We start from the raw sequence: 27,291 nt of genomic DNA, 5'->3' as shown, positions 1-27,291 counted from the left end.
CAGACCACGTGACACGCTCCTCTGCTGATGGGGTACGTAGGAAGTTGGGTGTCGGTCGTAGGCGGGGGCTAGGGCGGTCAAGTGTGGGGTCGAGGAGGGGCCCCAGTGTCGAGGCAGCAGTCCTGCCTCTGTGGTGCATACCGGAGCCCCAACACATGCCTGCATCTCCTTTGTGTGCGTGGAGCAGAACGTTACACAGAGGCTGCGCATCAGTGGCACAGTGGACTGCGTGGGGAACCGGACTCGAGCTTCTCGGAACGACACCAGGTGAGTTTTGGGAATCACCAGCTGGATATTGATGGTGATGGACGGATAGCCATGTTTTCGGGGTGGCGGGAGTTTTCCCCAAACTTTGTTGGACTATTCTAATTATTCGTGTGACGTGAGTTTAAAAAGCAGATTTGAATGCTTACTTAATTGTTTTCCTACCTCTTGTTTAATCAGATGAACTCGAATAAGACAGCACAGCCTGCGCTATAATTAGCACTTTAAGCTAGCTGCAGGAGTGTACTTTTGGATGAAACAAAACAACCAGGGAGCACCTTTATTACCCAATTAACTGCTCCCTTTTCACAACCGCAGTACCATTAATTATCCATTTATTTAACTTCTAATTTCCTTTGTAATGTTATTGCCACGCATTTGTTTGTGTTTACAAGTTTTCTGTCGCTTGTTTACGCATTGCAGTCATCTTCTCTCATAAACATTTCACGTAAAAATTATTAGTGTGTGTTTTAATTAAATTCTGTGTATTGTAAATTACTAAGGTTTAATCAGTGGAGGTTACTAACGTCCTCGTTGTCCCATTACTGTGCGCAGAGCGACGCAGTTACGCACAATGCGCAATAAATATAACCGCACACTGCGGCTCCTGCACACCACTGAACTCCATTGTGGACAACTTTAACTGGCTTATCGATCAATTTCCAGCATATACAAGATTCATTTTATCAATCAAGGCCCTCCTGTGTGGTATCTGCATGCTCTCCCCATCCCTGGGTGTGTTTGGGATTCCAAAGTGATTGACAGGTCACCAGCCCAGAGTGTACCCCACCTCTAAGCTCCCCATGACCCTGAACTGGATGAGTCATGGATAATAGGATGCCAATGCACTAGCCGCAATGTCATATATATTGGTTACATTATTAGTCACACTGACTTGTGGTTCATTCATTCTGTTGTCTCGCTCGTCTAGGTGCCCACATTGCTCTCGTCAAGCCAACGCACTATGTCGCATCGAAGTGGACAAGAGGACCCTGAGCGGTACCTGTTTGTGGATCGCGCCGTGGTTTACAACCCGGCCACACAGGCCGACTGGACAGCCAAGAAGCTGGTTTGGGTTCCCTCGGAACGCCATGGTTTTGAGGGGGCCGGTATCCGCGAGGAACGCGGTGAGGAGGTTGTGGTGGAGCTGGCCGAGAATGGCAAAAAGGTGGTGATTAACAAGGATGACATCCAGAAGATGAACCCTCCTAAATTCAGCAAGGTGGAGGACATGGCTGAGCTCACCTGCCTGAATGAAGCTTCTGTGCTGCACAACCTGAAGGACCGCTACTACTCTGGACTCATTTATGTGAGTAACTTCGGAGGTTTTGCTTTGCTGTATATTTTTTTTCACAGGGTGATGACTAACCTTGAAAGTCACCTCGTATTCAGTGTTTTTCGCACACCACAGTTGACCTTTAGTCGTTTATTATGCAATCGCTTCATCTAATATTTATCAGTCTGTGTTTGGGACAGGATGGGACATTGAACCTCCTGACCACATGTCAATACAGTGTTCACTCTTTGAGTACTCCAAATACCGATAACGCTAAAATTTTAATATATAACATTTCATTCACGGATTTATTTAATGTCAAATTTTGTTCACCTTAAGTATCGGTGGCTGGTATCGGCATTCTCTATGAGTACCGATACCGATAAGGTTGGTATCGCTGATTATGACCCATTTTCTGCTTTTCAGAAATAGAATGTAGGTTGCTTGTCACCTGAGGGAATATTATTCGTGGACTCTGAGGCGTGTTGAAAAATCTCAGATGTAAAAAGTTTCATAAAAGACAACCAGACGGATTCTCAGATCTTCTTTGAATACCAGTTTCTTTTTTTTTTTTTTTTCTTTTACCAAGTTGGCTCAGTCCATGTTTTGTCATGGCTCATGTTCAGCTTCGGATCTTGTTAATTTGGATTTTGGCTAAGACAAATTGCAACCATGTGTCCTCACTGTTTTTTTTTTTTTTGACAGGAAGAAAATTTCCTAGCTCACTTGTTTAACTTACCTCCTCGGAGTTGAACTATATCCATGCTGTAAAGCCCCCCCTAAGCCTTCCTCATGCGGAGGACTTAAAAGTTAGGTGATGACTTCCATATTTGGGTCATAGTGTGGACGCTTGACGCACAGCATCGTTTAACTGTCGCTCACCGTCGTAGCATCCGATTGGAAGGATTTATTTTGACGAGGTGGTGCGTCACAGGCTAATCAGAACTCCGAATTGGGGCTTGACCACAGTAGCTTGGATTTGGAAACAAGCAAGCCTTTGTATCAAACGATAAGCCTCAGCTGTCAGAAAGCATCAGCATTCTTCCGTGGTGTCCATCCGTCTGGTGTCTTTCTTTTGCCGGCCACTTTAGCTAGCAAACGTTGGCCTGCTAGCGGAGGGGAGCCAGCGTATCCATGTCCTGTCCAGAGATGGCAGACGGGGTCGGCTGTCGTGTCCGCTGTTGCCTGTGTGTTGCTCAGCTGTTACCAGGCCACGGGATCTGATTTCACAGTGGAAATATCACCTAGGCTTTCCTAGATGGGGCTGGGCATGATGTTGAGTTATTTGTGTGGTCTGCTGCCACGAGTGACAATGAAGGCGCCATTTAGTATCTTGGTGTTGCGACAGAAAAGTCACATCTACTGAACTGGACGTTTGGAAAAGCCGTCCAGCTCATTCCTTGGTTCCTCCCAACCTTTCTATGCTTCATCAACTCCTTTCTAGTGTTCTTCATCATTTTGTACAGAACATCCTCTTGTTTTTGGTCCAGGGGCGCCACAATGAGCTATTATATAACGATTTCAGTATGCTGTCTGGTTCCTGGTTGCTTGCTTGCTGAAGTTCTGTCACAGTCGACTCTAATTACGATATACACATGTCAACATGTGAAGCGGCGTGACGGGTTGGTTGGGCAATGAACGGTTGGCTGCACTCTACTCTTGCCAATGAATGGAAAGCAGGCTGTCTAAAAGTAGGAAGATAAAAATGGAGGCCTTCAAAATAGCCCTGGACAATTTCCCAAAAACCTTTTCAGTTTCATCGTAAGAGCTTGATGATTCCTTCCAGATGGCAACAGAACAAAACTAAAGTGCTGCTCAATATGATGTTTCTCACTCCATTGTGATGTTTTGCAGACATATTCTGGCCTATTCTGCGTGGTCATCAACCCCTACAAGAACTTGCCCATCTATTCCGAGAACATCATTGAGATGTACCGGGGCAAGAAGAGGCACGAGATGCCACCTCACATCTACGCCATCTCCGAGTCGGCGTACCGCTGCATGCTTCAAGGTACGGCTTCTGACACATTCTTGCTCCGTCACTTTCAGAACTGGATCTCAGTGCCAGAATGTGTGAACGCGAATTCGTAGAAGTGTTTTTCCACCAAGAGTCATTTCAGAAATGTGGTGCAAGAGTTTAGCTCACTTGCAAGCAGCATTTGGTTTTTCCTGCATACTTCAGGTGATTAGTGTGCGGAGAAAGTGTGTGAAAGGTCAGAAGGTTAGCGAAGATGTGACATTATTAATTAGATCTGAAGGGATCATCAACCTGATGTGTTTTCAACCCAATCCCATCACCATTTGACCAGTCATAATTATCAAATTATGATGTCATCACTCGTCTTAGTCACATGCATGCTAAAAAGGTGTTTATGGATTTTGTTTGTTGCGTCGACACTCCACAGCTGCAGCGCTTTTGTGTGCGGCCTCAGTCTGGGACAAGTCCCGTGCCAGCATTCTTCTTTGGCCCCATTCTTCTTTGGGTTTCTTTCTTTTGAGCCCCCCTGGCCCACACAGGCAATGGAATGAGGTCATCACCGTCCCCTCGATAAATACCCCGTCGTGCTAAATACTACACGCTGAGTCACGGTCAAGTTGTCTTTAGCGCTCTATTAGCTACTACGGGACTCTTTTGGGGAGGAGTGCGTCGCCATGGATACCGTGTGTGTGCGTGTCACGTGTGGCCAACCCTAATAACCATCTCGAGGGGACTCGGATAGAGGTGTCACTTGCTGCGTGACAGTGTAAGTGGACTTTAGTGGTGCTGAATCTCCTTACATTTGTACATTTGGGACATTTCTTCTTTTCCTACAACAAAACCGTCTGGCTTGGAAGAGAAGAATTTCCCACATCCTTGAAGGCATTTCGGTTCCCCCCCCCCCCCTTGCTTGGCATGAAAAATACAACCACAAATCTGCTGGAATTGTTGTAGCTTCTCTGTCCTCTTTGGTCCCTATTTTCTACCCCCTTTTTTTCTTCTTTTTTTTTATAAGAACCTTGCAGCACTGTTGCATGGTGAGGTGAACACATGCATGACTTTCCTTGAATTCTCATTGAAAGATTTATGAATATTCCTGGCTAAATTACCGATATATTACGTAGAATAATAAATCAGGTCCAAATTAAGCATGGTGGAGGTTCTTAGTGTCATCATTGGTTATATAATTTGGGATCACTTTATAGCTCTGGATGAAATATTTAGCTCGGGTACTGTTGAGACACACAAGAGCATGAATTGCCTACCAAAGCTGCATCTGATTTAAATTCAGTTTCAATAATTCATGAAAGAATGGAAACTGTTTGACATTGATTTGGGTGTTTTACTTTTTTGTTTCATGTTGTTCTTAGATTTATTTAGTTTTTGATCCTGTTTTGATTTAAATTAATTAGTAGTGATTTGACTTTGAAGCCCACAATACCATTTTAAAAATAAGTTTTATTGCATTTTCTCCATTCCCAAATACTTTGAAAACTTCAAGTATATTGTTTTGGAATTAAGTCATGACCATGTTGAATGAATTTAACGAGACCGTCATAAATAAGTGTTCACATTCCACATTAATGAACCTCTTGTGTATTAAGTCAGGCTGATAAATGGAAGATCTTAGATGAGCACTCGATATCGTTTTTAAGAGTCGCAGCTGGAGGAAATGTCTTCATCCGTGAAAGAGGAATGAGCAGAAATGTTGAGGAAAAGCATCGAACAAGAGGAGTTGTGCAAAAGTGGGAGCGGCGAGAGTTATGGGGGGGGAGAGAGCAGAGCAGAGGGTAGATGGGAAATTCAGAGGGGGCAGCCAGCATTGTGCTGCACAATGGCAGCTTTGTGCAGTCTGAAGGGGGGGGTGCTGGGACCTGTGGATGCAGACGGGTACTCCTGAAAATCTCCCCTTGGAAACCGGGCCCTTTCTCTGGTCTGGGGTAATGAGGCCAAGCAGAGGCAACATCTCATTTGAGTGACAAAACAGGTGTGTGGAAGGAAGGGCTAGCCTACCCTTTCAAATCTCACGCTCGCTGTACCCCGAGAATTTGCAGGAGATGACAAATGTGAGGCCTGTTTAAACACACACACACACACTGTAATACAGATTGGCAGATGCAGCGTTCAGGATCAGACAGCTGTGGAAGTCATACAGCATATAGTTGTATTTCTACTGTGATTTTTATAGCTTAGCCTCAGCGCTAGCCGCATTCCTCAGCATCCGCTTACGCGGTGTTTCCCCTAGCATTAGCCGTTCTTTTGAACACAGATTTCAGAAGAAGGCATTCCCTGCTTGTATCAAAAGTCATTTTTAAAGGCTGCCACCGGCTTCATTTTTGTTTGAGGGGGCATCATAACGGTGGCTTTTGCACACCACAAAAGGAGGTGGCCGGCAGGGAAATCGACCCAAAATTACCCGACAATGACAGCCAGCTATTGGCCCGAGGCGAGAAAACTGCCCGGCTGCCAATCACTGCCTCACTGGATGTCATAAAGTGTGAGACTTCACACTTACTCATGTTAAAAAAAAAAATAATTAAAAAATCACTTTCTGTAGTATATATATAACATCAGATTAAAACATAGTAGTTCAAAATTTGGCAAATTTATTATTTATTTGTTTATTATTTTTCGAAAATCCATTCTATTGGTCATTCCATACATTTAGTTGATATTTTAAAACATTTACCAATCTTGAAGTGTTGCAGTGATCATTGTTAACGTTTTCTTTCACGCTCCTTTGTGATTGGTTCCCTGCTCCCCCTGCGTGTGTCTGCTTTCCTGCAGAGTTACGCGCTCCGATATTAAAGGTGCCAACACGAACCCACATGCACGGACATGAAAACAGCCTTGTTCTGTTGGATTATGGCGGGCGGGCCACAAAGAGCCTCTGTGGAATGACAAGCCACCCAACGCATGCCATCTGCAATCGATTACTTTGCCAAAAGCATTTTGCCGTATCTCCTGCTACGGCTCTCTCGCCTCTCATTGGCCAACCACAAAACATGGCTGATGATGCTTTTAGCTATTGTTGCAACCAGTTAGCGCATATGTCCAGAGTTAATAGCGACGAGTGGTTAAAGCCAGCCCGAGTGTGAGGCAGGAACAACACAATCAACAGTCCAGACCAAAGTGTGACATCATCCCGTCTGTTTCCACTCTTGCTCCCCACTCAACAGATGTTATCCACTCAAATGCTTCGACTTGTGACAAGAAAGTGCAGCCATGGATTTTTCAGCTCTTTTTTTATATTGCCAATTTTCTTTTGTGGCTCGTTCGTGAGTCATGAAATAAAGGCATTACATTTGAAAGATTTTATTCTTCAGCCCGATGATATTTTCCACATCAAACATGTGGGGCCTGGATTTTCTCCACCGCAAGCTCCTCCAGTTCCTTCACAGACTTTTCTTATTTCACCTCCATAATGATATAAGACCATTAAAGAAATATGATTGTGGAAAAAAAAAATCTGGCTGAATTTCCCCTGAACTGTGGATAGTATTAGAAAATATTAAAGGCGAGACACAACTCAATTTTAGCATTCCACTAACATTATTTACTGTTCTGCATTCATTCTTACAATTTAAATAAGCTATACATCACCCACAGGTAGAACTCATCTTTTCCAAAATTATTATCTTTGGATGTCTAATGTTTTTCTCCCTCTCTGTGTGCAATTAAACTGACGCACAGTGTGCCGAGTAATAAGACGAAAGCGAAACAAACTTCTAATTCACAAATTCCTCTTTTATAATTCAAACCTCCGGCGCATCTGCTTCCATTATATTTGCATGGGCATTGTTACAAATGTACCTCATTTAATAAGAATTTATCTTTTTGCTTATACCTGAAAGCACAAAGGAATTTCATTGTGATGTGACTATCATTCCTTTTTTTTTTTTTTTTACACTGCTCAGAAAAATAAAAGAGAACACACACTCGTAACTGTCTAACCCAAATGGACAGTAATTGTATTGCCAAGGTGTGAATGGCTTCCTCTCTTTCCTCTGTGTCTAGAAGCCTTCACACACAACCCAGGGGGGGGTCCCAAACTCCACTGTGCTCATTTCCGCGAAGGCGTGGACGTTCTAACCCCTGATGACAAACTATTTCGGTCTGTGATCTCAGCTGCCAACCGGCGTCACTAGTCCCCATCCATGCAGAAGCAGCCATAGCATCAGCGGCTGACACTCTTCTATATATAGCACATTTATGTTCCGTGCAATTCCGCCTTGCCTTCAATGTGCCACTTTCCTTACTGCTAATCTATCTTTCCAGTTGTCCATTCTCCTATCTGGACTTTTCCCATCACAATCGGGTCGCTTGCTCTGCGATCCGTCACCTCTTGAAAGAGTGCCACATTCCTTCCCGTTGCAAGTTTTCCCTTTTTTGTTCATCAAGCAGAAATGTTGTAAACGGTCAGCGCATTGTCTTCTCCTCACCTACCTCCCGAAAATGACGCCCGCTGTGACGGAAGCGCCGAATTCCAGCATGCACGCATAAATTGGTCCACACAAATGGCCAGTCAGCTCTGCGGGGTTGTCTGGCTTGCTCCTCATACACTCGTGCGTGCCGTTGAATGCCAAACTGGCAGCTGGTCCAACAGCATGGAAATGACTAATGCTTAGTCATTCAGTGGTTACAAAAAAAAAAAAAAGAATGTAATGAAACATGCATCGTTTTACCTCCAAAAGTGTTTTATCTCGAAGTGAGAGCTCTGCGAATATTTTATGATGTAATTTGTAGCTCTTTTTTTTTGTGATGTTATAACAAACAGAAACGTGGAAAAAGTTTTTGTCAGGGAGAATATACATGATTTTTTTTTTTTTTGCCGAGTTTGCATCTGTGGTTAAATGTCACCGAATCGAATAGAGATGAGTGCTGGGGGATTTCTGATGCGTGTGAAGTGGTTGCCACGGTGATGGACCTTTCACTGCATTCAGCGCCATTTTACAACTTCTTTTATCAAGCAAATTGTGAGCTGGAGCAGCGGCGTGGAAGAAATGTGGTACCCAGCAAAGACAAAGAGGAAAAAAAGAAAAAAAAACATGTTTATAACCTTGTTTACCTGCAAAGTACTGTTTGTTTGTTGAGTTGCTTAACATAGATGAAATAAAATATGAAATCACATCGAGGAGCATTATTATGCCAAAATGAAAAAAAAAAAGGGAACTTGGAGGGAGAGTGGGAATGCTCTGGAATGTGAAGAATTAAGGTTTGCTTAATCCTCTTGGAGGATAAATTATGAGCAGCAAAAGGGAACCCTGTGAACAAAAGTCACATTCATGATGTTTATTTTTGTAAACTTGATTCAGGTTTGTAAATCTACAAATGGACACAGCAGCAGAAGCGGTGTAAGATGATGAATGTAGAAGCTTTGCCAGCATTTGGAATGAAAGTCTGGAGAGGTGTTTCTGAATTTATCTTTCAGGAAATGAAAAAGCTTCTCACTTCCTGCCGCAAGAATTCCAGCAGCCATTGAAGGGAGCAGAAAGATTACTCGAAATCACCCAGACTCTATATGGAGAAATTAAGCTTGGCACTTTTGTGATGGATATTTATTATTTACACAAACCAAAGTTTTATTGAACAGATCGGATGATGACAAACTAGTACACGATTAAGACTCTCACGTATTACCCAACAATTAAAGTTTTAAGTGTCATGGCTGCCTATTTTATACTGCTGGAGATAAATCTGTTGGTCTTTTTTTTTTTTTTTTCCCCCTTGTGAAGAAAAACAACTGTAATCATTGGCCAAATATTTTTGGCTGATGCAAAAGTTGACTATTAGATCAGAGACAAACTTTGATTTATTTTCAAATTTCTTGAAGGGTATTATTTTGGCTGTTGCGCAAACACGGTAACTACAATCCTTGACAGCTGTCATTGTGTTATGAGGCTTTTAATCATCTGCTTCAATTTTGAGGGAGGAAAATTGGTTTACTTGGTTGGCACTTCTACCGAAGGATCTTATTAGATTACTTTGCGGGTTTCTGTAATTGACTTCTTTTTTTTGGTAGCATGTATGGATGAATAGAGTTGCAGTGTTGACGTGTCGAGAACTGGCCTCAAGATTTTGTTGCTTGTTAACTCACAGTATATTTCAATATTGTTTATAAATGGTTTCGGTTCCGGCAGGAAAGTTGAGTTTGCGTAAGTTTTTTTTCTGATGACTGTTCTTTTCTCTTCTCAACAGATCGTGAGGACCAATCAATTCTTTGCACGTGAGTATTGTGACTCCTTGACCTTTTTTTCCCTCTCTCGCTGTCCTATTCTGGACTTAACGAGTATGCATCTCTTCCAATTTACAAAGAGACTCGCATTCTTAAAAAGAACGTTATCATTTATGTTGTCCTGGAGTTTCACCAGATCGTACTCTGTGTTCTTCGTTTTGTGAAATGACCTTGTTTTTTTTTTAGTAAGCAGACTACTTCCTGGTTCGTTGAGAATGACAAACAGATGGATGCCTCCTTTAAAGCTTCCCAACTTTTTTTAAGGGTCGCTCTTGCCTGTGGGGGGGAAGGCTCCATACAGGAGTCAAAAGAAAGATTTGCCGAAAATTGCAGACTGGAGTAAATCTGACTTTCAGCCTTCCAGATGGTCATCTGATACATCAAAAATAAGCTGTACGCTTCCTTGTTGTCGATTCAAAACATGACAACGGGGGAGCGGCTCTTGAAATGAACAACTCGTAGAATTTCTCACTTAGAAGTTATGAATACTATCCAGCTACTATGAGTCAACGTTTACAATGCGGACTTACAATCTTCGGAGTCAAAAAGCCTCGTAAGGATGGCGGTTATTTCCAGAGACGTATTCCAACATGATATTTTCCCTCACTCACGCATAACTATGAAAACATGAAGCCAAGTTAGGATGTGATGACCTACATGTCGGTATCCTGCCTTTGCGGACTCACCCCTCGCATCTAAGTGCAGAGAAGCTAATAAGCAGCTCGACTAAAGCCACCGGTATGTCGCCGCATGTAGAAGTGCCGCATTGCCTTCTGTCTTGGCCAGCGTGGCTTTCCAGGCTCTGGGAAGTACCGATGGTCCTCGCTCAACACGGCTATCATTAGAAACTGCTGAAAGCAGAGCCTGGAAAACTTTGGAGACTGGCCCACAAAACCACATGGTGGGAAGTTAAAACTTTTCGGCAGATGGGTGATTATATAGAAAACAACAACACATGGCTGATGATGTTCATCCTGTTTTTTTTTTTTCTTTCATTTATTTTTTGAAAAGCCACAATTTCATCCCCCACTTTTGTTTTCAGAGGTGAATCAGGCGCTGGGAAGACGGAGAACACCAAAAAAGTCATCCAGTACCTGGCCCACGTTGCCTCCTCACACAAAGGACGCAAAGACCACAACATTCCAGTAAGAGGCTCACTCTGACTCCAGCTTACTTCCTCTGTCATCCATCCTCTCCGCTTAACCTCAAAATTCAACCCTCGTATTATTCCACAAAATTGATAACCTCCTTTGCATATTTTGCCGAGTCCCACGCTAATCAAAAGCTAACGTAATACATTTGTGTGTAGCTTCTTTCACGGCCATGTTCATGGTGGCTCGGCTTGTGTCTGACATAACTGGTACATTTGTTTATCCGTAACAAACAGCCAGAATCTCCCAAAGCATTCAAGCTTCAGGCAAGTGCATTTTCCCCGCTATCTCAATGTGTGTTATTATTTGTGCGTGTTTGCATGCCCTTATTTTCTAATGTCCAAAATGACTTTGCATGCTTAATTGAAGAAACTGATCATGGTAAGAAACATAAATAGCAATATTCTATATAGATCTATGCAAGTTTGAACATTTGCCTCTACAATGTTCCTAGGAAATCACAATGTCCACTCACTGGGGTGGTATTAATAGAACCAAATATTCACATTTGTTTACAATGGTCACATTATTGCTGCATGGACAACAAATAAAAAAAATGGGAATTGGTTTATGGAACTGGATAGTCCGTAAATCTCCTTGCATGCCTTACTGCTTTTATTGTCTCAATTGACTAATATCCAGCTAACCCCCAAATCATCCCAAAATAAATGGTTGTAATTATAAAACCGCTGGAGGGAAGAGGGTCCCTTAGTCTGCTACTTCTCGCAAACGAGTAAAAGGATCGTTTCATACGACGAGTAACTGTAAACCTCGGGCCTCAGTAGTCGCCCCTGCCATCAGTCTGACCTCCATCGTACCGCTCGCTCTCCTTCTGCAGTACATTATGGATGCCTCTGAGCAAAAGCCAGAGGAATGTAGACATGGTAGGGGGAGAAAAATATGAGGTAGTGGAGAAACACACCAAATCACTTGGGAATGTCTGCCTATTCTGAAGTGATACATGTGCTGATTTCGGACTTATTATATGGAATTGTCGGCTTCAAAAGAGCTTGAGTAATAGCTGCATGAAAGACTAATAGTTGCTTGTGGCTGAATTATGCGCCGTCTCGCATGGAAGTATTTTATTTTTTATTTTTATCATCTTTAGAACTTGACTATGGGACACTCAGAAGCAATCAGACTGACTAATTTGTCATTTTAATTTACTAAAGAAGCCCATAAGTATAACCCACTGGATTCATTGTCCATCAGTGTTTTTTTTTGTTTAGTTTTTTTTCATGGTCAGAACACAGGACACATTTTTTGGAATCGCATTAGAAAACACAATTTGTGAATGAAATTCAGGCACGCTTTAGGGAGTGTTATCAAGAGTAGCCTTTTTACTATAGAGAGCTATATTTCATGTTTTTACTGTAATGTCAAGGGAAAGCGAATAAAAGTCAAACTACCACGGGCTGGAATACATTCTTTGTTGTTTTTTGGCTTCACAACTCTTTGAATGTCTTGGCCTTCTTAACTTGTTAAATTCCCTTGACAAAAATCACATCATGCTGACTAAAGGAAAGAAAGTTGAGCCAGAAGTTCTGCTGTTAGAATCAACATATTTTTTTGCAATGTCAGCAAAACATTTTCTATCGTGACAATTTTGTAGGCTCGTTGGACCCCCTTAACCACATAATAACCTCAAGAGGGGGTCTTGGATCTGACGTCAATTTTAATGATCGTAATAGCTTTTACCGTAACGTCAGAATTTTGATGTTGCATGTTTTTTTCGTCTGAATCCACATATTTAACCCTCGACGTTTACAAATGCAATTGAATTGTTTTTTCTTCTGATTTGAACGCCACTTTTGATTTCATTTTTGATGACCTCTGACCTCTCTCTCCGCAGGGCGAGTTGGAACGCCAGCTTCTTCAGGCTAACCCTATCCTGGAATCGTTTGGCAATGCCAAGACAGTGAAAAATGACAACTCCTCCCGTTTTGTGAGTTCTGCACAGAGCATCCTGTGCAACATCAAATAAAGCACTAAATGATCGTTATTCTGAAAATATCATCTGTCATGTTCCATCATGTAACGAGACTCGCAGGGATGACAACAATTATTTCAAATATGCGGGCGAGTGTTTTTCTCGACACAGCAATTTAGTTTTTTTTCATTTGCAGCCACTTACACAAAATACCAGCTGTGAGTGGGTTTTGAAGATGCATACTAAAGACTTTCAACACGAATATTGATCCTATTTTTTCCTGCAGGGCAAGTTCATCCGAATCAATTTTGATGTCGCCGGCTACATCGTCGGGGCCAATATTGAAACGTGTATCCTTATGAATGCTGGTCGGAATCCGGTTTGGTTTTCTTTGACAATGATGGGGTATGATCTGAATCAAAACTTGATTCCTGTTCCAATTCACTTCTTAACTTTTGCTGTCAGACCTTCTGGAGAAGTCACGGGCAATCAGACAGGCCAAAGATGAAAGAACTTTTCACATTTTCTACCGCTTGCTGGCAGGAGCCGGAGAGCATCTCAAAAGTGAGTTTGTTCTGTAGCCAGCATCACAGTCATAGCGATTTATTTACGTCCATCTTTTTTGCCCCAACAGTTGAAAATACAATAGCAACCTTCCTTTTCTCGTTACAGCGGACCTGCTCCTGGAAGGTTTTAACAACTACCGGTTCCTGTCAAATGGTAACATCCCCATCCCTGGTCAGCAAGACAAAGACAATTTCCAGGAGACTTTAGAGGCCATGCACATCATGAGCTTCTCCCACGATGAGATTGTCTGTAAGTATTAGTTATTTTATTTTGTTATTTTATTCATTTTATTATTTTATCTTTATTTTATTTGACTATTTGTCTTATGTTCCTTCACTCTAAAATGAATGTTCTTGTCTTCTTCTTGTCAGGCATGTTGAAGGTAGTCTCAGCCGTGCTGCAATTTGGCAACATTGTCTTCAAGAAAGAGAGATATACGGATCAGGCCTCCATGCCCGAGAACACAGGTGAGCACGCACGCACTCACACTGACATCAACACTCATGTTTGCTAATCTCCAAAATGAAACGACACTCAACCCTCAGCTTTCACCACAACAGATGGTCAAAGCCATCTCGCTCATATCCATAAAACTCAAACAAGAACTTAGATTGTCTTCTTGGCATTTGTTCTGATCAATCCTTCAAGTGTGGACAGGCCGCATATCCGAGTGTCAGCGTGATCCAATATCGCGTTCGTCGTTGACCGCGTAATTGTTTTTCACATATTGTCCTGAAATCTCTTTGTCCTTTCAGCGGCGCAGAAGCTTTGCCATCTCCTCGGCTTGAACATCATGGAGTTCACCAGAGCTATCCTCACTCCGAGGATAAAAGTAGGACGAGACTATGTACAGAAAGCGCAGACCAAGGAACAGGCATGTTGTTATTTAACACGACTCACGAGAAATTGTTCTAACTTCACCTTGTGATGGAATCATTTCGCTCGTTGCACAGGCTGACTTTGCCGTGGAAGCTCTCGCCAAGGCTACATACGAGCGACTGTTTCGCTGGCTGGTCCATCGCATCAACAAGGCCCTCGACAGGACCAAACGTCAGGGAGCATCTTTCATCGGCATTCTGGATATCGCTGGCTTTGAAATTTTCGAGGTGGAAATGAATCCCCCCGGCGCGCACGGCCATCTTGCGCTCCCGAACTAACTGGACGTCTTGCCTTCACGCCTCATTTCCAGCTGAACTCCTTCGAGCAGTTGTGCATCAACTACACCAACGAGAAGCTTCAGCAGCTTTTCAACCACACCATGTTCGTCCTGGAGCAGGAGGAGTACCAGAGGGAGGGCATCGAGTGGAGCTTCATCGACTTCGGCCTCGACCTGCAACCTTGCATCGAACTCATCGAGAGGCCGGTCGGTGCTCCTCGTTTGTATGCACGGAATGTCCAAACTCGTAGGTGTTTATTTAATTTCAACAAGCTTTGTCCCTTTCAGAATAACCCTCCTGGTATTCTGGCTCTGCTGGATGAAGAATGTTGGTTTCCCAAAGCCACAGACAAGACCTTTGTGGACAAAGTGCTCCAGGAGCAAGGCACCCACACTAAGTTCCAAAAGCCACGTCAGCTCAAGGACAAAGCTGACTTCTGCATTATCCACTACGCAGGGAGGGTACGTCATTCCGTCGAGCTTTTCGATATTTAAATATTTTACGATAGTTAAGAGGAGGAAAAAAAAAAGTATTGTATGACTACTACTTAAAAATAGCTGTCAGAGTTATTCATGGCCTATGTCTGGCTAATGTTTGAAACTTTGGATGAATGACATCATCACCTTCATACAATAGCCCGGTTGTTAGACCGCCGCCGCCGCCGTCGGAGGATTCTCACATCTGGTTCACATCGACGCGAGATTGACGGCTTCGTGTAGCGATAGTTATATAACCGAGGTTGGCCGTTCGCACCTTGGCGCGGCGGGCAGAGAAAACGATAGCTCGCTGTTCGTCGTTCCCATGTGGAAGCTTGTCAGACAGGGATGGTTGATTTTTAAAGTCTCCAAAGTTTTAATTGGACTTCAATTGATCTGTACGAACGCAGTGATGAGTATCGGTCCATTAAGTCGAGCTTGCCATGTCAAACAGAGAAGAGACGCGTTTCAGTTCAACTTGTTCAAATAAATCCTCCGAGACCGAAGAGAAAATATGCGCAAACAGTGCGAGTTTGCTTTTCCGGGATTCTGATGAATCCCAGATGGGGAACCGGCATTCCACATCTCAGGTTCCTTCACCGTGTCAATTACTCGGAATGCCGCTCTGTGATCCAGCGCTCTTTTTTTAGTGTGTCGGACATCGTGGTGTTACAGCCTAATCCAATTATCATAGCACGACCGAACACAAGCCGACACGGGATGGACACAGGGGACCTGTCAATCAAATGAAAAACAAATCTGATGCCTTGTGTTCTCTTCAGGTGGACTATAAAGCCGATGAATGGCTGATGAAGAACATGGATCCCTTAAATGACAACGTGGCCACATTGCTGCATCAGTCCACTGACAAGTTTGTGGCTGAACTCTGGAAAGATGGTGAGATGTTTCCGCAACAGCCTTTTCTGCTTCATTTCGGAGATGAAATAATACTTGCGGTATTTACTCATGAGCTGAGCATGCTTACAAGAACACACTTAATGTGACGGACTAATTGTCTATGTTGCTTTCCGGACTTATCCTTGTTTGTCGATGTTCTGTTGCTTTTTTATAACTCTTCCACTGTCTTTTGTGTGTTTGTGTGTGTGTGTGCACGCCATTGTGTTGTTGTAGAAATTGAGATGTATCAAAGAGCCTCTTTCTATGACAATGTGTCTGTGCTCCATGATCCTCAAGGTGATTCATGACTTGTCCTCCTAGCTACTGCACATCCTCCATATTTTCCTCACTGACTGCTATGCGCTTGCTTTAAATCCTGTTTGGCTTGGCATGGCCTAATCTTTTTTTTTTTTTTTTATGAATATCACTGTGTTATTTTCCTCATCCTTTCATTGTTACTGGTGACCTCCTCTAGAACTATTTCTAGTATTAAGCCTCCCGAAATATGTAGTACTATTTTAAAAAAAATCTTAAAATACTTAAGGAATATTGTCAATGTTTTTTAGGTCATGCTTTTACCGCAGTAACATAGTAAATCGATGTTTAAAAAAAATCAGCAGATGATTCCAAAGGAAAGAAAAAAAAGGAAGACAAAAGTTTGCAGAGTATTAGCTGGTATTATGACAGCTTTGAGGTTAAAGCGGGTGGCGGCTTGTGGTCTCAGTTGGTGGTTTTCACCGCTCTTGCAACACTGGAAAAGAAATCGCACACACAAATACTCCATGTCATCTTCATTATACAATATCCTGCATTTCTACCATCATATGAAACCGCTTGATGCTCAATTTCCTGCTAACAAAGTCACATTTGGCATCACCAGTGGACCGAATCGTCGGCCTGGACCAAGTTGCCGGCATGAACGAGACGGCGTTCGGCGCCGCGTACAAAACGAAGAAGGGCATGTTCCGCACGGTGGGGCAGCTGTACAAGGAGCAGCTGTCCAAGCTGATGGCCACGTTGAGGAACACCAACCCCAATTTTGTCCGCTGCATCATCCCCAACCATGAGAAAAGAGTAAGTCACATGGTCTAATAAATAGTATTAAATGATCATATTATATAGAATAAATCTACAATTATTATTTTAATATTTATTTATTATATATATGTATATATAAAATCATAATAAATTCTACCTCCAAATGAATAATGCATTGGTTTGTCTGCTTCCTCCAGGCTGGTAAACTTGATCCTCACCTGGTTCTGGACCAGCTAAGATGTAATGGAGTCCTGGAAGGGATCCGTATCTGCAGACAAGGCTTCCCCAACCGTATTGTCTTTCAAGAGTTCAGACAGAGGTACTTTACTTTCAATTTCATCACTTGTGTTCCATTGGAGCTAGCGTGGCTAATTCGATCAAATTTATCCAGGTATGAGATTCTCACTCCTAACGCCATCCCCAAAGGCTTTATGGACGGCAAGCAGGCCTGCGAGAGAATGGTCAGCAAACAGACAATTAGAATCTTGTCAGTAGATATTAATTATGGATTCAAACTTTTTTTTCCCAAATATTTCCCTCTTTGGTAGATCAAATCGCTGGAGCTTGACAACAACCTGTTTCGCATCGGCCAGAGTAAAATCTTCTTCAGGGCGGGAGTGCTGGCCCACTTGGAGGAAGAGAGGGACCTGAAGATCACGGACATTATTATTTACTTCCAGGCTGCTTGTCGTGGCTATTTAGCACGCAAGTAAGGGTTATATCTCTTCCATTTTCCTGATCAATTGTGGCAACCACATGCCCACCACGTTTCATCTTCTCTCTCTCACGTTGCTTCAGAGCCTTTGCCAAGAAGCAGCAACAGCTCAGCGCGTTAAAGGTTCTCCAAAGAAATTGTGCCGCGTACTTGAAGCTTCGTCACTGGCAGTGGTGGAGACTCTTCACTAAGGTGTGTTTCTTGTTTTTTTAATGATCCATAAAGAACTTCAATATGACAACTTTTTATTCCAATCCAAATACAGGTGAAGCCCTTGCTGCAGGTCACCAGACAAGAGGAGGAGATGCAAGCTAAAGATGAAGAGCTGGTCAAAGTCAAGGAGAAGCATACAAAAGTGGTGGGACAGCTGGTAGAGATGGAACAAAAACACCAGCAGGTCAGATATGCTCATGTAAATAATACTTCAACTTTCTGCCTTGCTTATCAGTGTTTTGTCTTTGTGTAGTTGACGGAGGAGAAAAACATCTTAGCAGAGCAGCTGCAGGCAGAGACGGAGCTGTTTGCAGAGGCAGAGGAAATGAGAGCTCGCCTGGCTACTAAGAAACAAGAACTGGAGGAGATCCTTCATGACCTCGAGTCCAGGCTGGAGGAAGAAGAGGAGAGGGCACAGGGCATGGTCAATGAGAAGAAGAAGATGCAAACCCATATCCAAGTAAGCCTGGGACAATACAGAAATAAAAATATATTTTTTAAAATTCATATTCCTCTTTAAATATTGTGCCATGTCCAATTCTTATTTCCAATGTTTGGTAGGACCTGGAGGAACAACTGGATGAGGAGGAGGCAGCTCGACAAAAGCTGCAGCTTGAAAAAGTGACAGCTGAGGCCAAAATGAAGAAGTATGAAGAGGACATTTTGCTGCTAGAGGACCAAAACACAAAGTTTGTCAAGGTCAGAGATGCTCAAATGGTTTTTGATGACACAAGCAACCTAAGATCTCCTTTTTTTTTTTTTTAGGAAAAAAAGTCACTGGAGGATCGTATCAATGAGATGACCGTTTTCCTTGCTGAGGAAGAAGAGAAGGCGAAGAACCTGGGAAAGGTCAAGAACAAGCAAGAGATCATGATGGTCGACTTGGAAGGTAAAGGAGCTGCACCTTAGTCATGTCAAAGAAGTCCATCACTCTCTAACATGATCCAATGTTTAATCCAGAGAGGCTTAAAAAAGAAGAAAAGACCCGTCAGGAGCTGGAGAAGGCGAAGAGGAAGCTGGATGGGGAAACAACCGATTTTCAGGACCAGATCACTGAGCTCCAGGCCCAGATAGAGGAGTTGAAAACTCAAATTGTCAAGAAAGAGGACGAGCAGCAAATGCTTCAGGCAAGGTAGGGACACGCATGAAGACAAAATACCGTTTACCCGAGCCGGAGCTAAAGTTTAATAGTGAGTCACGATGGCGGTCACCGTCGCCATATTTAACATGTCTCACCTGCTGCATTTTATTGGACTGACAGCGTATAGATAAGAATACACATCAAGTCTCATAACTTGGTTCTGACCCAACAAAGTATTTATTTTCCTATTCTTACTCTCTTGGAATGTGTCATTGTGTGATTGGTGACCTTGTCGTCAGGATATGTCTGGATGTAACGACTCCAAAAACCTTCTGACAAAACAATTGGAAGGGGGAAAATGGCTTGCATAAAGCTGTCCACGCAATTTTCAACTTATCAATATGACTCACTTATTCACCATAAATAACTACTGAAGTGGTTTAGGGAAGGGATTTGGAGCTAAAGTCTCATCATAAAAGAATGCACATGTGGCTGATGTAGAACAGTAGCTTTGTCTCTGCTGCCACCCAGTGGCGACGTATCAGAATACACTTCTTTTTATTTAAAAAAAGTAGTTTTATCTTATATTTTATTAGTCCAATATTAGTCATTATTACAAGTTTGGATGTTAAATATATAATATTTTTATTTTTAAAAAATGTCTAATATCTTTGCTAGTTTTATCTTGTGTTTTATTTGTCCAATATTGGTAATTATTACAAGTTTGGAACGTTAAATATATATATATATATATATTGTTGCCTGATGTTTTGCAGGGGTGAAGATGAGGTCAACCAGAAGAACAACGCTCTGAAACAAGTGCGAGAGCTTCAGGCCCAACTGTCCGAGCTGCAGGAGGACATGGAGTTGGAGAAACAGGCCAGGAACAAGGCTGAGAAGCTCAAGCGAGATTTAAGTGAAGAACTGGAGGCCCTGAAGACAGAATTGGAGGACACCTTGGATACAACGGCTGCCCAGCAGGAGCTAAGGTAACACTTTCTGGATTTGTCAGAAATGGAGAAGGTTTGAACTTTTCGGTGCGATTCAGGACCAAGCGAGAGCAAGAAGTTGCAGAGCTGAAGAAGGCCATTGAGGAGGAGTCCAAAAACCACGAGGCTCAGATACAGGATATGCGACAAAGGCATGCCTCTGCTTTGGAAGAGATTTCCGAGCAACTCGAACAGGCCAAGAGGGTGAGGTGCCTTCCCTGAACATTTATTAAAAAACTTTTTTTTTTTAATTTGAAGACTAACGTTTCCTCTGTAGTTCAAAGCTAATCTCGAGAAGACCAAGCAGAGCCAGGAGAGCGCCAACAAGGAAATGGCTTGCGAGGTCAAAAGCCTTCAACAAGCAAAGACCGAGTCGGAGCACAAGAGGAAGAAACTGGAGTCTCAGCTGCAGGAGGTCACTGCCAGAAACACGGAAGGCGAGCGGACCAAGGCCGAGCTGGCCGAACGCGCGCACAAACTGCAGGTGAAGTTCATTGTGTCGCTTCGTCCAGGTCTCGATATCTCGTAATCTACGTTCCAACCAATAAACGGATCATTTCTTCGTTCAGACTGAGCTCGACAATGTGTCCGCCATGTTGGAAGATGCAGAGAGAAAAGGCATCAAGATGACAAAAGATGTCGCTGGACTGGAAAGTCAGCTCCAAGACACACAGGTGCTCCACCGTAACTTTCACTATGGATGGGAAAATGAAATGTGACTTGACCAGAAGATGGATCATATTTTCTCATAGGAGCTGCTCCAAGAGGAGACGCGTCAAAAACTGAACCTCAGCAGCCGCATGCGCCAGTTAGAGGAGGAGAAGAATGCCATCCAGGAGCAGCAAGAGGAGGATGAGGTGGCCCGCAAAAATTTGGAGAAACAGTTGATGACCTTACAGGCTCAGGTAGGTCAGATCGATCATCTCTGACATTGCTGGTCGATGCTGAATTTGAGTTCTGCTTTCTTTTTCTGCCCGTAGCTCTCTGAGAGCAAGAAGAAGCTGGAGGATGACGTGGGGACAATAGACGGCCTGGAGGAGGCAAAGAAGAAGCTACAAAAGGATTTGGAGATGTCAGGCCAGCGTCTGGAGGAGAAGACCATTGCTTTTGAGAAGATGGAGAAGACAAAAACTCGTCTGCAGCAGGAGCTGGATGATCTCACGGTTGACTTGGATCATCAGAGGCAGAGTGTGTCCAACCTGGAGAAGAAACAGAAGAAGTTTGACCAGGTAAGATGTCAATTAGAGAGCCAATTTTGATTTTGCTAATGTCAAAATATCAATATCGTTCTTCATCTAGTTGTTAGCTGAGGAGAAGAGCATTTCAGCTCGCTATGCTGAAGAGCGTGACCGGGCGGAAGCTGAGGCCAGGGAGAAGGAGACCAAAGCTCTGTCCATGACCAGAGCGCTGGATGAAGCCCTGGAGGCCAAAGACGAGCTGGAGAGGGTCAACAAGCAGCTCCGTGCCGAAATGGAAGATCTGATGAACTCCAAGGACGACGTGGGCAAGAATGTAAGTCTTAGCGAACCCGTAAGATCCAGTTGCCATCTTTACATCCGTCGCTCTCCTCAGGTTCATGAGCTGGAGAAATCCAAGCGCACTCTGGAGCAGCAGCTGGAGGAGATGAAGACTCAACTTGAGGAGCTGGAGGACGAGCTGCAGGCCACCGAGGACGCCAAGCTGCGGCTGGAGGTCAACATGCAGGCCATGAAGGCTCAGTACGAGCGTGATCTGCAGGGCCGTGATGACCAAAACGACGAGAAGAAGCGAGCGCTCGTTAAACAGGTGAGCCATCCGGTTCGGTTTTGACCTTCAAACACCCTAGTGGCCCATCAAATGGACTCGGCTCCTCCTTTCAGGTCCGAGAGATGGAGGCGGAGCTGGAGGATGAGAGGAAGCAGAAAGCGTTAGCCATTGCAGCTAAGAAGAAACTGGAAATGGATTTGAAGAACACAGAGGGTCAGATCGAAGGTGCCACCAAGGCTCGAGATGAAGCCATCAAACAGCTGCGCAAGTTACAGGTGCACGTTTAGATTACATCGCTGGGCTTCATTCACTAGCCTGCTTAGCGTCTAAACACCAACCTTTGGTCTCCAGGCACAAATGAAGGATTACCAGAGGGAACTGGAAGATGCTCGAGCTTCCAGGGATGATATTTTCGCATTATCCAAGGAAAACGAGAAGAAACTTAAGAGTTTGGAGGCTGAGATTGTGCAGCTGCATGAGGTACAAAACGCTTTTTCTTAATGGAATTTTCTTTTTAAAAAAAAAGAAAAGAAAAGAAAGAAAAGGAGGCAACATGAAGGTCTTTTGCACAACTTAGGACCTGGCGGCGTCAGAGAGAGGACGACGCCACGCCGAGCAAGAAAGAGACGAGTTGCAAGATGAAATCTCCAACAGCACATCTGGAAAGTACGATCCTTTTATTTCATCATTCAAAGTTTGTGTGTGTGTGTTTTATTATTATTTTATATTTTATTATTTTTTTATTTTATTTTATTATTTTTATTTTTCATTTTTATTTTTATATTTTTATTTTTTTATTTTTATTTTTATTATTATTTTTTTATTATTTTTTTAATTATTTTTTTATTTTTATTTTTATTTTTTTTATTTTTATCTTTTATTTTTATTTTTATTATTTTTTTTATTTTTTTGTTTTGTTTTTTATTTCTTTATTTTTATTTATTTTTATTTTTATTTTTATTTTCTTATTTTTTATTATTATTGATGTCTCTCACATTCTTGTTCTTCTGCTGAAGGACTGCTCTGATGGATGAGAAGAGGAGGCTGGAGGCTCGTATCGCTCAGCTCGAGGAAGAGCTCGAAGAAGAGCAGGGCAACATGGAGCTCCTTAACGACCGCTTCAGAAAGACCACCATGCAGGTCCGGCACCACCTTTAAGTTTCTCAAGGGTTCCGAAAAAGAGGATTGCATTCGGTCCCTTTGTTCTCCACAGGCGGACACGCTGACCACAGAGTTAAGCGCCGAGCGCAGCGCGGGGCAGAAGAGTGAAAATGCCCGGCAGCAGTTGGAACGTCAAAACAAGGAGCTGCGGGCCAAGCTGAGCGAACTGGAAGGTTCCGTCAAGAGCCGCTTCAAGGCTTCCATCACGGCGCTGGAGGCCAAGATAGCACAGCTGGAGGAGCAGCTGGAGCAGGAGGCCAAGTAAGACACTAAATTCCCCATGATGAGAAGATGTCAAAGCCCTCAACGTGTTCGCTTCTGTGCAGGGAGCGCGGAGCAGCCAACAAGTTAGTGAGGAGGACTGAGAAGAAGCTGAAAGAGATTTGTATGCAGGTGGAGGATGAACGCCGCCATGCCGACCAGTTTAAAGAACAAGTATGCTATTTTTCATTTGTCAAAATATATTTTGTATTTTTTTACACAACCTTGTTGTTTTTTGTGTTTGTTTTTGTCCGCGCCAAGCTGGAAAAGTCCAACTCTCGTATGAAGCAGCTGAAGCGCCAGCTGGAGGAGGCGGAAGAGGAGGCCACGAGGGCCAACGCGTCACGGAGGAAGCTTCAGAGGGAGCTGGATGACGCCACAGAGGCCAGCGAGGGCCTCAGCCGGGAGGTCAACACGCTGAAGAACCGACTCCGGTACTCTTGCTCAGATTTTTTGGTGAGAATGGAAAAAAAAAAAAGTTGAATTTCTGAAATTCCTGTTGCTGTGATAGGCGCGGCGGCCCCATCAGTTTTTCCTCCAGTCGCTCAGGCAGGCGCCAGTTGCCGGCGGAGGGATCGTCGTCCTTGGACCTCCTGTCGGACGACGAGCTGGAAAACAAAGTCACGGACAACAACGCCAACGAGACGCCCAGCCCGCAACAGGAATAACATGCCTTAACTTGAAAGCTCCGCCTTCAAAAAAAAAAAAAACTGTCAGCTTCTTGAGTATGAACGCTTTTTCTTCATCTCATGCATCTTAGCATGAAGACACCAGCGGTTGGTATCCCAACATTGGCTTTTCTCAACATACATAGATCCCGTAGAGCGGATTCATCTCATCCCTAAATCCCATGAGATACATAAGTTATTTTTTAGAGTATTTTTCCAGCCCTGTGCAAGAATGCTTAGAGCTTCAACGACATCTCCAACTTATTATCTCGCGTTCATCTTCTGTGCCTTCCGATACATTTATGTCCACGTGTACTGTTCATATACGCATCATTTTGTGAAGATGTATTTTAATAAAACATCCATGTAATGATATTTTAGAGAAAAATTCGTGTTGTTGCGTGTCTGCTGCCACTCTATTGTTCATCTTGCAGGCTTTTGTCTTGTCGCCGAGGAGATAACGTGTCTGTTAATGCGCCGAGTTGTGGAAACAACTTCTGTAATCCTCCCGTCATGTGACTCATAGTAATAATCACTCCATACTGACGTGCATGCTGGTAGAGTGGCAGGCAGGCAGACGGACAAAGAAAAGTGCTTCACCTCAACATCCAAAAAGTAAGTGACCTACTATTACCTCCACCAAGGAGGCCATATTTTGATTGGCTGCTGTGTGATGTTTTAATTTTGTGTTTTACTCTATATTATGCTCCTTCCTGTTTCGTATATTCCAATCTATAAACAGCTGCTTTATGTGAGCCTGCACTAAGTGGATGTTAATGAATATGTCAGCGGAGGGGACTGATGATTATATGCTTTGCAGAGACAAAACCCAAATGGCGTCCATGTGAGTACCCCCAAAAAAATTACAGGTTTCCACAGAAGACTACAACCAGCTGAGATCTTTGACCCGGGGTCAAATATTCAAATGCAAATGAGACCATGACTCACAGGCATCCTTTAAAAACTCAAAGCAGGTCTGCTTCATTCATGCCAGGGTCCGTCAGAGCAACTCCTGCAGGTTTTTTGGAGGGAGCCCAACGCGTGATGTCCTCAGCGGATGCTCAGCCATCGGGCGAAGCCATGCAGCCCTCGGTGTCGCCTGGAATCCAGAGGAGACACACGCTTCCCGCCAGTGAAGTCAGACCTCTCAACACGCAGGATGCCATCAGTGTGTTTGAGATTGAGCGAGAAGGTAAGATGTCACCATGATGTCCTTCCTACTCATTCTCCATTGATTAGATTAAAAGAAAGGCAGTTTTGATGTCCAAAGTTTGATTTGTGTGTTGTGTGTTGTCTCTCCAGCGTTCATCTCCGTGTCAGGCGAGTGTCCGCTGCACCTGGACGAGGTGCGTCACTTCCTCACTCTGTGTCCAGAATTTTCCATGGGCTGGTTCGAGGAGGGCCGGCTGGTGGCCTTCATCATCAGTTCACTGTGGGACCGCGACCGTCTCGCCACTGTAAGCCAATTAACTATAGGTGGATGGATGGATAGATGGATGTGAGGGAGGTCATGTCAAGTGAGTGGAATTTAAACAGGGGTGTGTAGACTTTTTAAATGTAAATATAGGTCATGTGTTTATTTCATAGGAGGCCCTGACGCTCCACAAGCCGCGTGGCTCCACTGCCCACATCCACGTACTGGCAGTCCATCGCACCTTCCGGCAGCAGGGCAAAGGTCCCATCTTGATGTGGCGCTACCTGCAATACCTGCGCTGCCTCCCCAACGTGCGGCGGGCCGTGCTCATGTGCGAGGACTTCCTGGTCCCCTTCTACCGCAAGATGGGCTTCAAGCCGCTGGGCCGCTGCGCCATCACCGTGGGCGCCTTGACCTTTATGGAGATGTGGTACCCCATCAGCGGCCACGCCTACATGAGGCGTAACAGCGAGGCCATCCGCTTCCCCAATGCTCCCTTGACTGTGCCACTTGCCCACAGCGACCAACAGATGGATGTATGACGTCATCATTTAACGTGTAGATTGTAACCTGAGTAGATGTCATCCTCATACTCATTTAGTTTTCTTTAAAAGTCACCATTTGACTTTATTTAAAAATATGTTTTTTAAAACTAAATCAGTAAAAGTAGAATAAATAGGTCTTGCACTGATTCTCATGCAGGCAAACCTCATAGGTAGTCAGTCTGTTATACAAGTGTGAAGCTGTTTTCTTTTTTGTAAGCCATGATAAGCCGTATCGTGCGTCAGTAAACAGGCTTGAGCTGCTCAATTGCAGCTCCTTAGCACCGTCAACACGAAAGGATTTAGCAGAGCCACCGATTTAGTTACACTCCTGTCACTACATGAATAAAACATTTCTGTTATAGTGCTGTTTGTCTATGTTACCATCAAAATTCTAATAAAATGATTTCTACTGTATAAAGTGCTTTCTCCTTCAGTTTATATATATATATATATATATATTATATTTATTAAGGAAATATCATGGTCAAAGGTCACAGTTGTCAAGCTCTAGTTGTCGGGGCCGCGTTCCAACATGTTTTCCAAGTTCACCTCGTTAAGCGCAGGTGCGTGAAAACTTTTAGCTTCTTTCAGGGTCAAAAGGAGCTAAAAGTTTTCACGCACCTGCACTTAACGAGGTAATCACATGGACACTCCATTAGGTACACCGCCATTTTCAAGTGTACCAAATAGCAGGCCACTTTATTAGGGAAATATCATGGTCAAAGGTCACAGTTGTCAAGCTCTAGTCCTCAGGGCCGCGTTCCAACATGTTTTCCAAGTTCACCTCGTTAAGCGCAGGTGCGTGAAAACTTTTAGCTTCTTTCACGGTCAAAAGGAGCTAAAAGTTTTCACGCACCTGCACTTAACGAGGGAAGCACACGGACACTCCATTAGGTACACCGCCATTTTCAAGTGTACCTAATAGCAGGCCACTTTATTAGGGAAATATCATGGTCAAAGGTCACAGTTGTCAAGCTCTAGTCCTCGGGGCCGCGTTCCAACATGTTTTCCAAGTGACCTCGTTAAGCGCAGGTGCGTGAAAACTTTTAGCTTCTTTCACGGTCAAAAGGAGCTAAAAGTTTTCACGCACCTGCACTTAACGAGGTAATCACACGGACACTCCATTAGGTACACTGCCATTTTCAAGTGTACCTAATAGCAGGCCACTTTATTAGGGAAATATCATGGTCAAAGGTCACAGTTGTCAAGCTCTAGTCCTTGGGGCCGCGTTCCAACATGTTTTCCAAGTGACCCTCGTTAAGCGCAGGTGCGTGAAAACTTTTAGCTTCTTTCACGGTCAAAAGGAGCTAAAAGTTTTCACGCACCTGCACTTAACGAGGTAATCACACGGACACTCCATTAGGTACACTGCCATTTTCAAGTGTACCTAATAGCAGGCCACTTTATTAGGGAAATATCATGGTCAAAGGTCACAAGTGTCAAGCTCTAGTCCACAGGGCCGCGTTCCAACATGTTTTCCAAGTTCACCTCGTTAAGCGCAGGTGCGTGAAAACTTTTAGCTTCTTTCA

The 27,291-nt window shown here is 43.6% G+C and overlaps 2 protein-coding genes across 3 annotated transcripts; both read left to right on the top strand.

The window, feature by feature from the left end:
- The first annotated feature begins 81 nt into the window (after nucleotides 1-81).
- LOC125984085 (myosin-10) lies at nucleotides 82-24,191 on the top strand. 2 transcript variants are annotated; one of them, XM_049745910.2, is made up of 42 exons: nucleotides 82-267; nucleotides 1,196-1,573; nucleotides 3,395-3,551; nucleotides 9,717-9,744; nucleotides 10,796-10,898; nucleotides 11,141-11,170; nucleotides 12,757-12,849; nucleotides 13,121-13,184; nucleotides 13,300-13,398; nucleotides 13,507-13,650; nucleotides 13,773-13,868; nucleotides 14,157-14,275; nucleotides 14,355-14,507; nucleotides 14,591-14,764; nucleotides 14,846-15,019; nucleotides 15,817-15,931; nucleotides 16,812-17,005; nucleotides 17,167-17,288; nucleotides 17,361-17,430; nucleotides 17,518-17,678; nucleotides 17,768-17,876; nucleotides 17,950-18,081; nucleotides 18,151-18,357; nucleotides 18,459-18,596; nucleotides 18,663-18,786; nucleotides 18,858-19,029; nucleotides 19,755-19,967; nucleotides 20,027-20,171; nucleotides 20,245-20,451; nucleotides 20,537-20,641; nucleotides 20,720-20,872; nucleotides 20,948-21,196; nucleotides 21,267-21,479; nucleotides 21,540-21,752; nucleotides 21,827-21,988; nucleotides 22,065-22,193; nucleotides 22,291-22,379; nucleotides 22,730-22,853; nucleotides 22,927-23,135; nucleotides 23,201-23,309; nucleotides 23,397-23,569; nucleotides 23,647-24,191. In XM_049745910.2, exons 2-42 carry the CDS (start codon nucleotides 1,229-1,231, stop codon nucleotides 23,801-23,803), a joined length of 5,973 nt encoding a protein of 1,990 aa, XP_049601867.1. In that variant the 5' UTR covers nucleotides 82-267; nucleotides 1,196-1,228; the 3' UTR covers nucleotides 23,804-24,191. The 2 variants fall into 2 exon arrangements, with proteins under 2 accessions (XP_049601867.1, XP_049601869.1); XM_049745912.2 differs by lacking the exon at nucleotides 11,141-11,170.
- An 81-nt stretch (nucleotides 24,192-24,272) lies between these two features.
- On the top strand, nucleotides 24,273-26,180 carry LOC125984168 (serotonin N-acetyltransferase-like). Its single transcript, XM_049746120.1, has 4 exons — nucleotides 24,273-24,418; nucleotides 24,798-24,995; nucleotides 25,106-25,260; nucleotides 25,391-26,180. Exons 1-4 carry the CDS (start codon nucleotides 24,355-24,357, stop codon nucleotides 25,757-25,759), a joined length of 786 nt encoding a protein of 261 aa, XP_049602077.1. The 5' UTR covers nucleotides 24,273-24,354; the 3' UTR covers nucleotides 25,760-26,180.
- The last annotated feature ends 1,111 nt before the right edge of the window (nucleotides 26,181-27,291 follow it).

The sequence above is a fragment of the Syngnathus scovelli genome, chromosome 16 (assembly GCF_024217435.2).
Source record: "Syngnathus scovelli strain Florida chromosome 16, RoL_Ssco_1.2, whole genome shotgun sequence".
NCBI classification, from domain to species: domain Eukaryota; kingdom Metazoa; phylum Chordata; class Actinopteri; order Syngnathiformes; family Syngnathidae; genus Syngnathus; species Syngnathus scovelli.
This window is presented reverse-complemented; position numbering and strand designations above follow the sequence as displayed.

Bases quoted from the DNA above. Each gene is read 5' to 3' on its own strand.
- LOC125984168 (XM_049746120.1), top strand. From the start codon at position 24,355: ATGCTGGTAGAGTGGCAGGCAGGCAGACGGACAAAGAAAAGTGCTTCA. The intron at 24,996-25,105 runs GTAAGATGTCAC...TTGTCTCTCCAG, and splicing joins GTTTGAGATTGAGCGAGAAG to CGTTCATCTCCGTGTCAGGC. The intron at 25,261-25,390 runs GTAAGCCAATTA...TTTATTTCATAG, and splicing joins ACCGCGACCGTCTCGCCACT to GAGGCCCTGACGCTCCACAA.
- LOC125984085 (XM_049745910.2), top strand. From the start codon at position 1,229: ATGTCGCATCGAAGTGGACAAGAGGACCCTGAGCGGTACCTGTTTGTG. The intron at 20,452-20,536 runs GTGAAGTTCATT...TTCTTCGTTCAG, and splicing joins AACGCGCGCACAAACTGCAG to ACTGAGCTCGACAATGTGTC. The intron at 21,989-22,064 runs GTGCACGTTTAG...TTTGGTCTCCAG, and splicing joins AACAGCTGCGCAAGTTACAG to GCACAAATGAAGGATTACCA.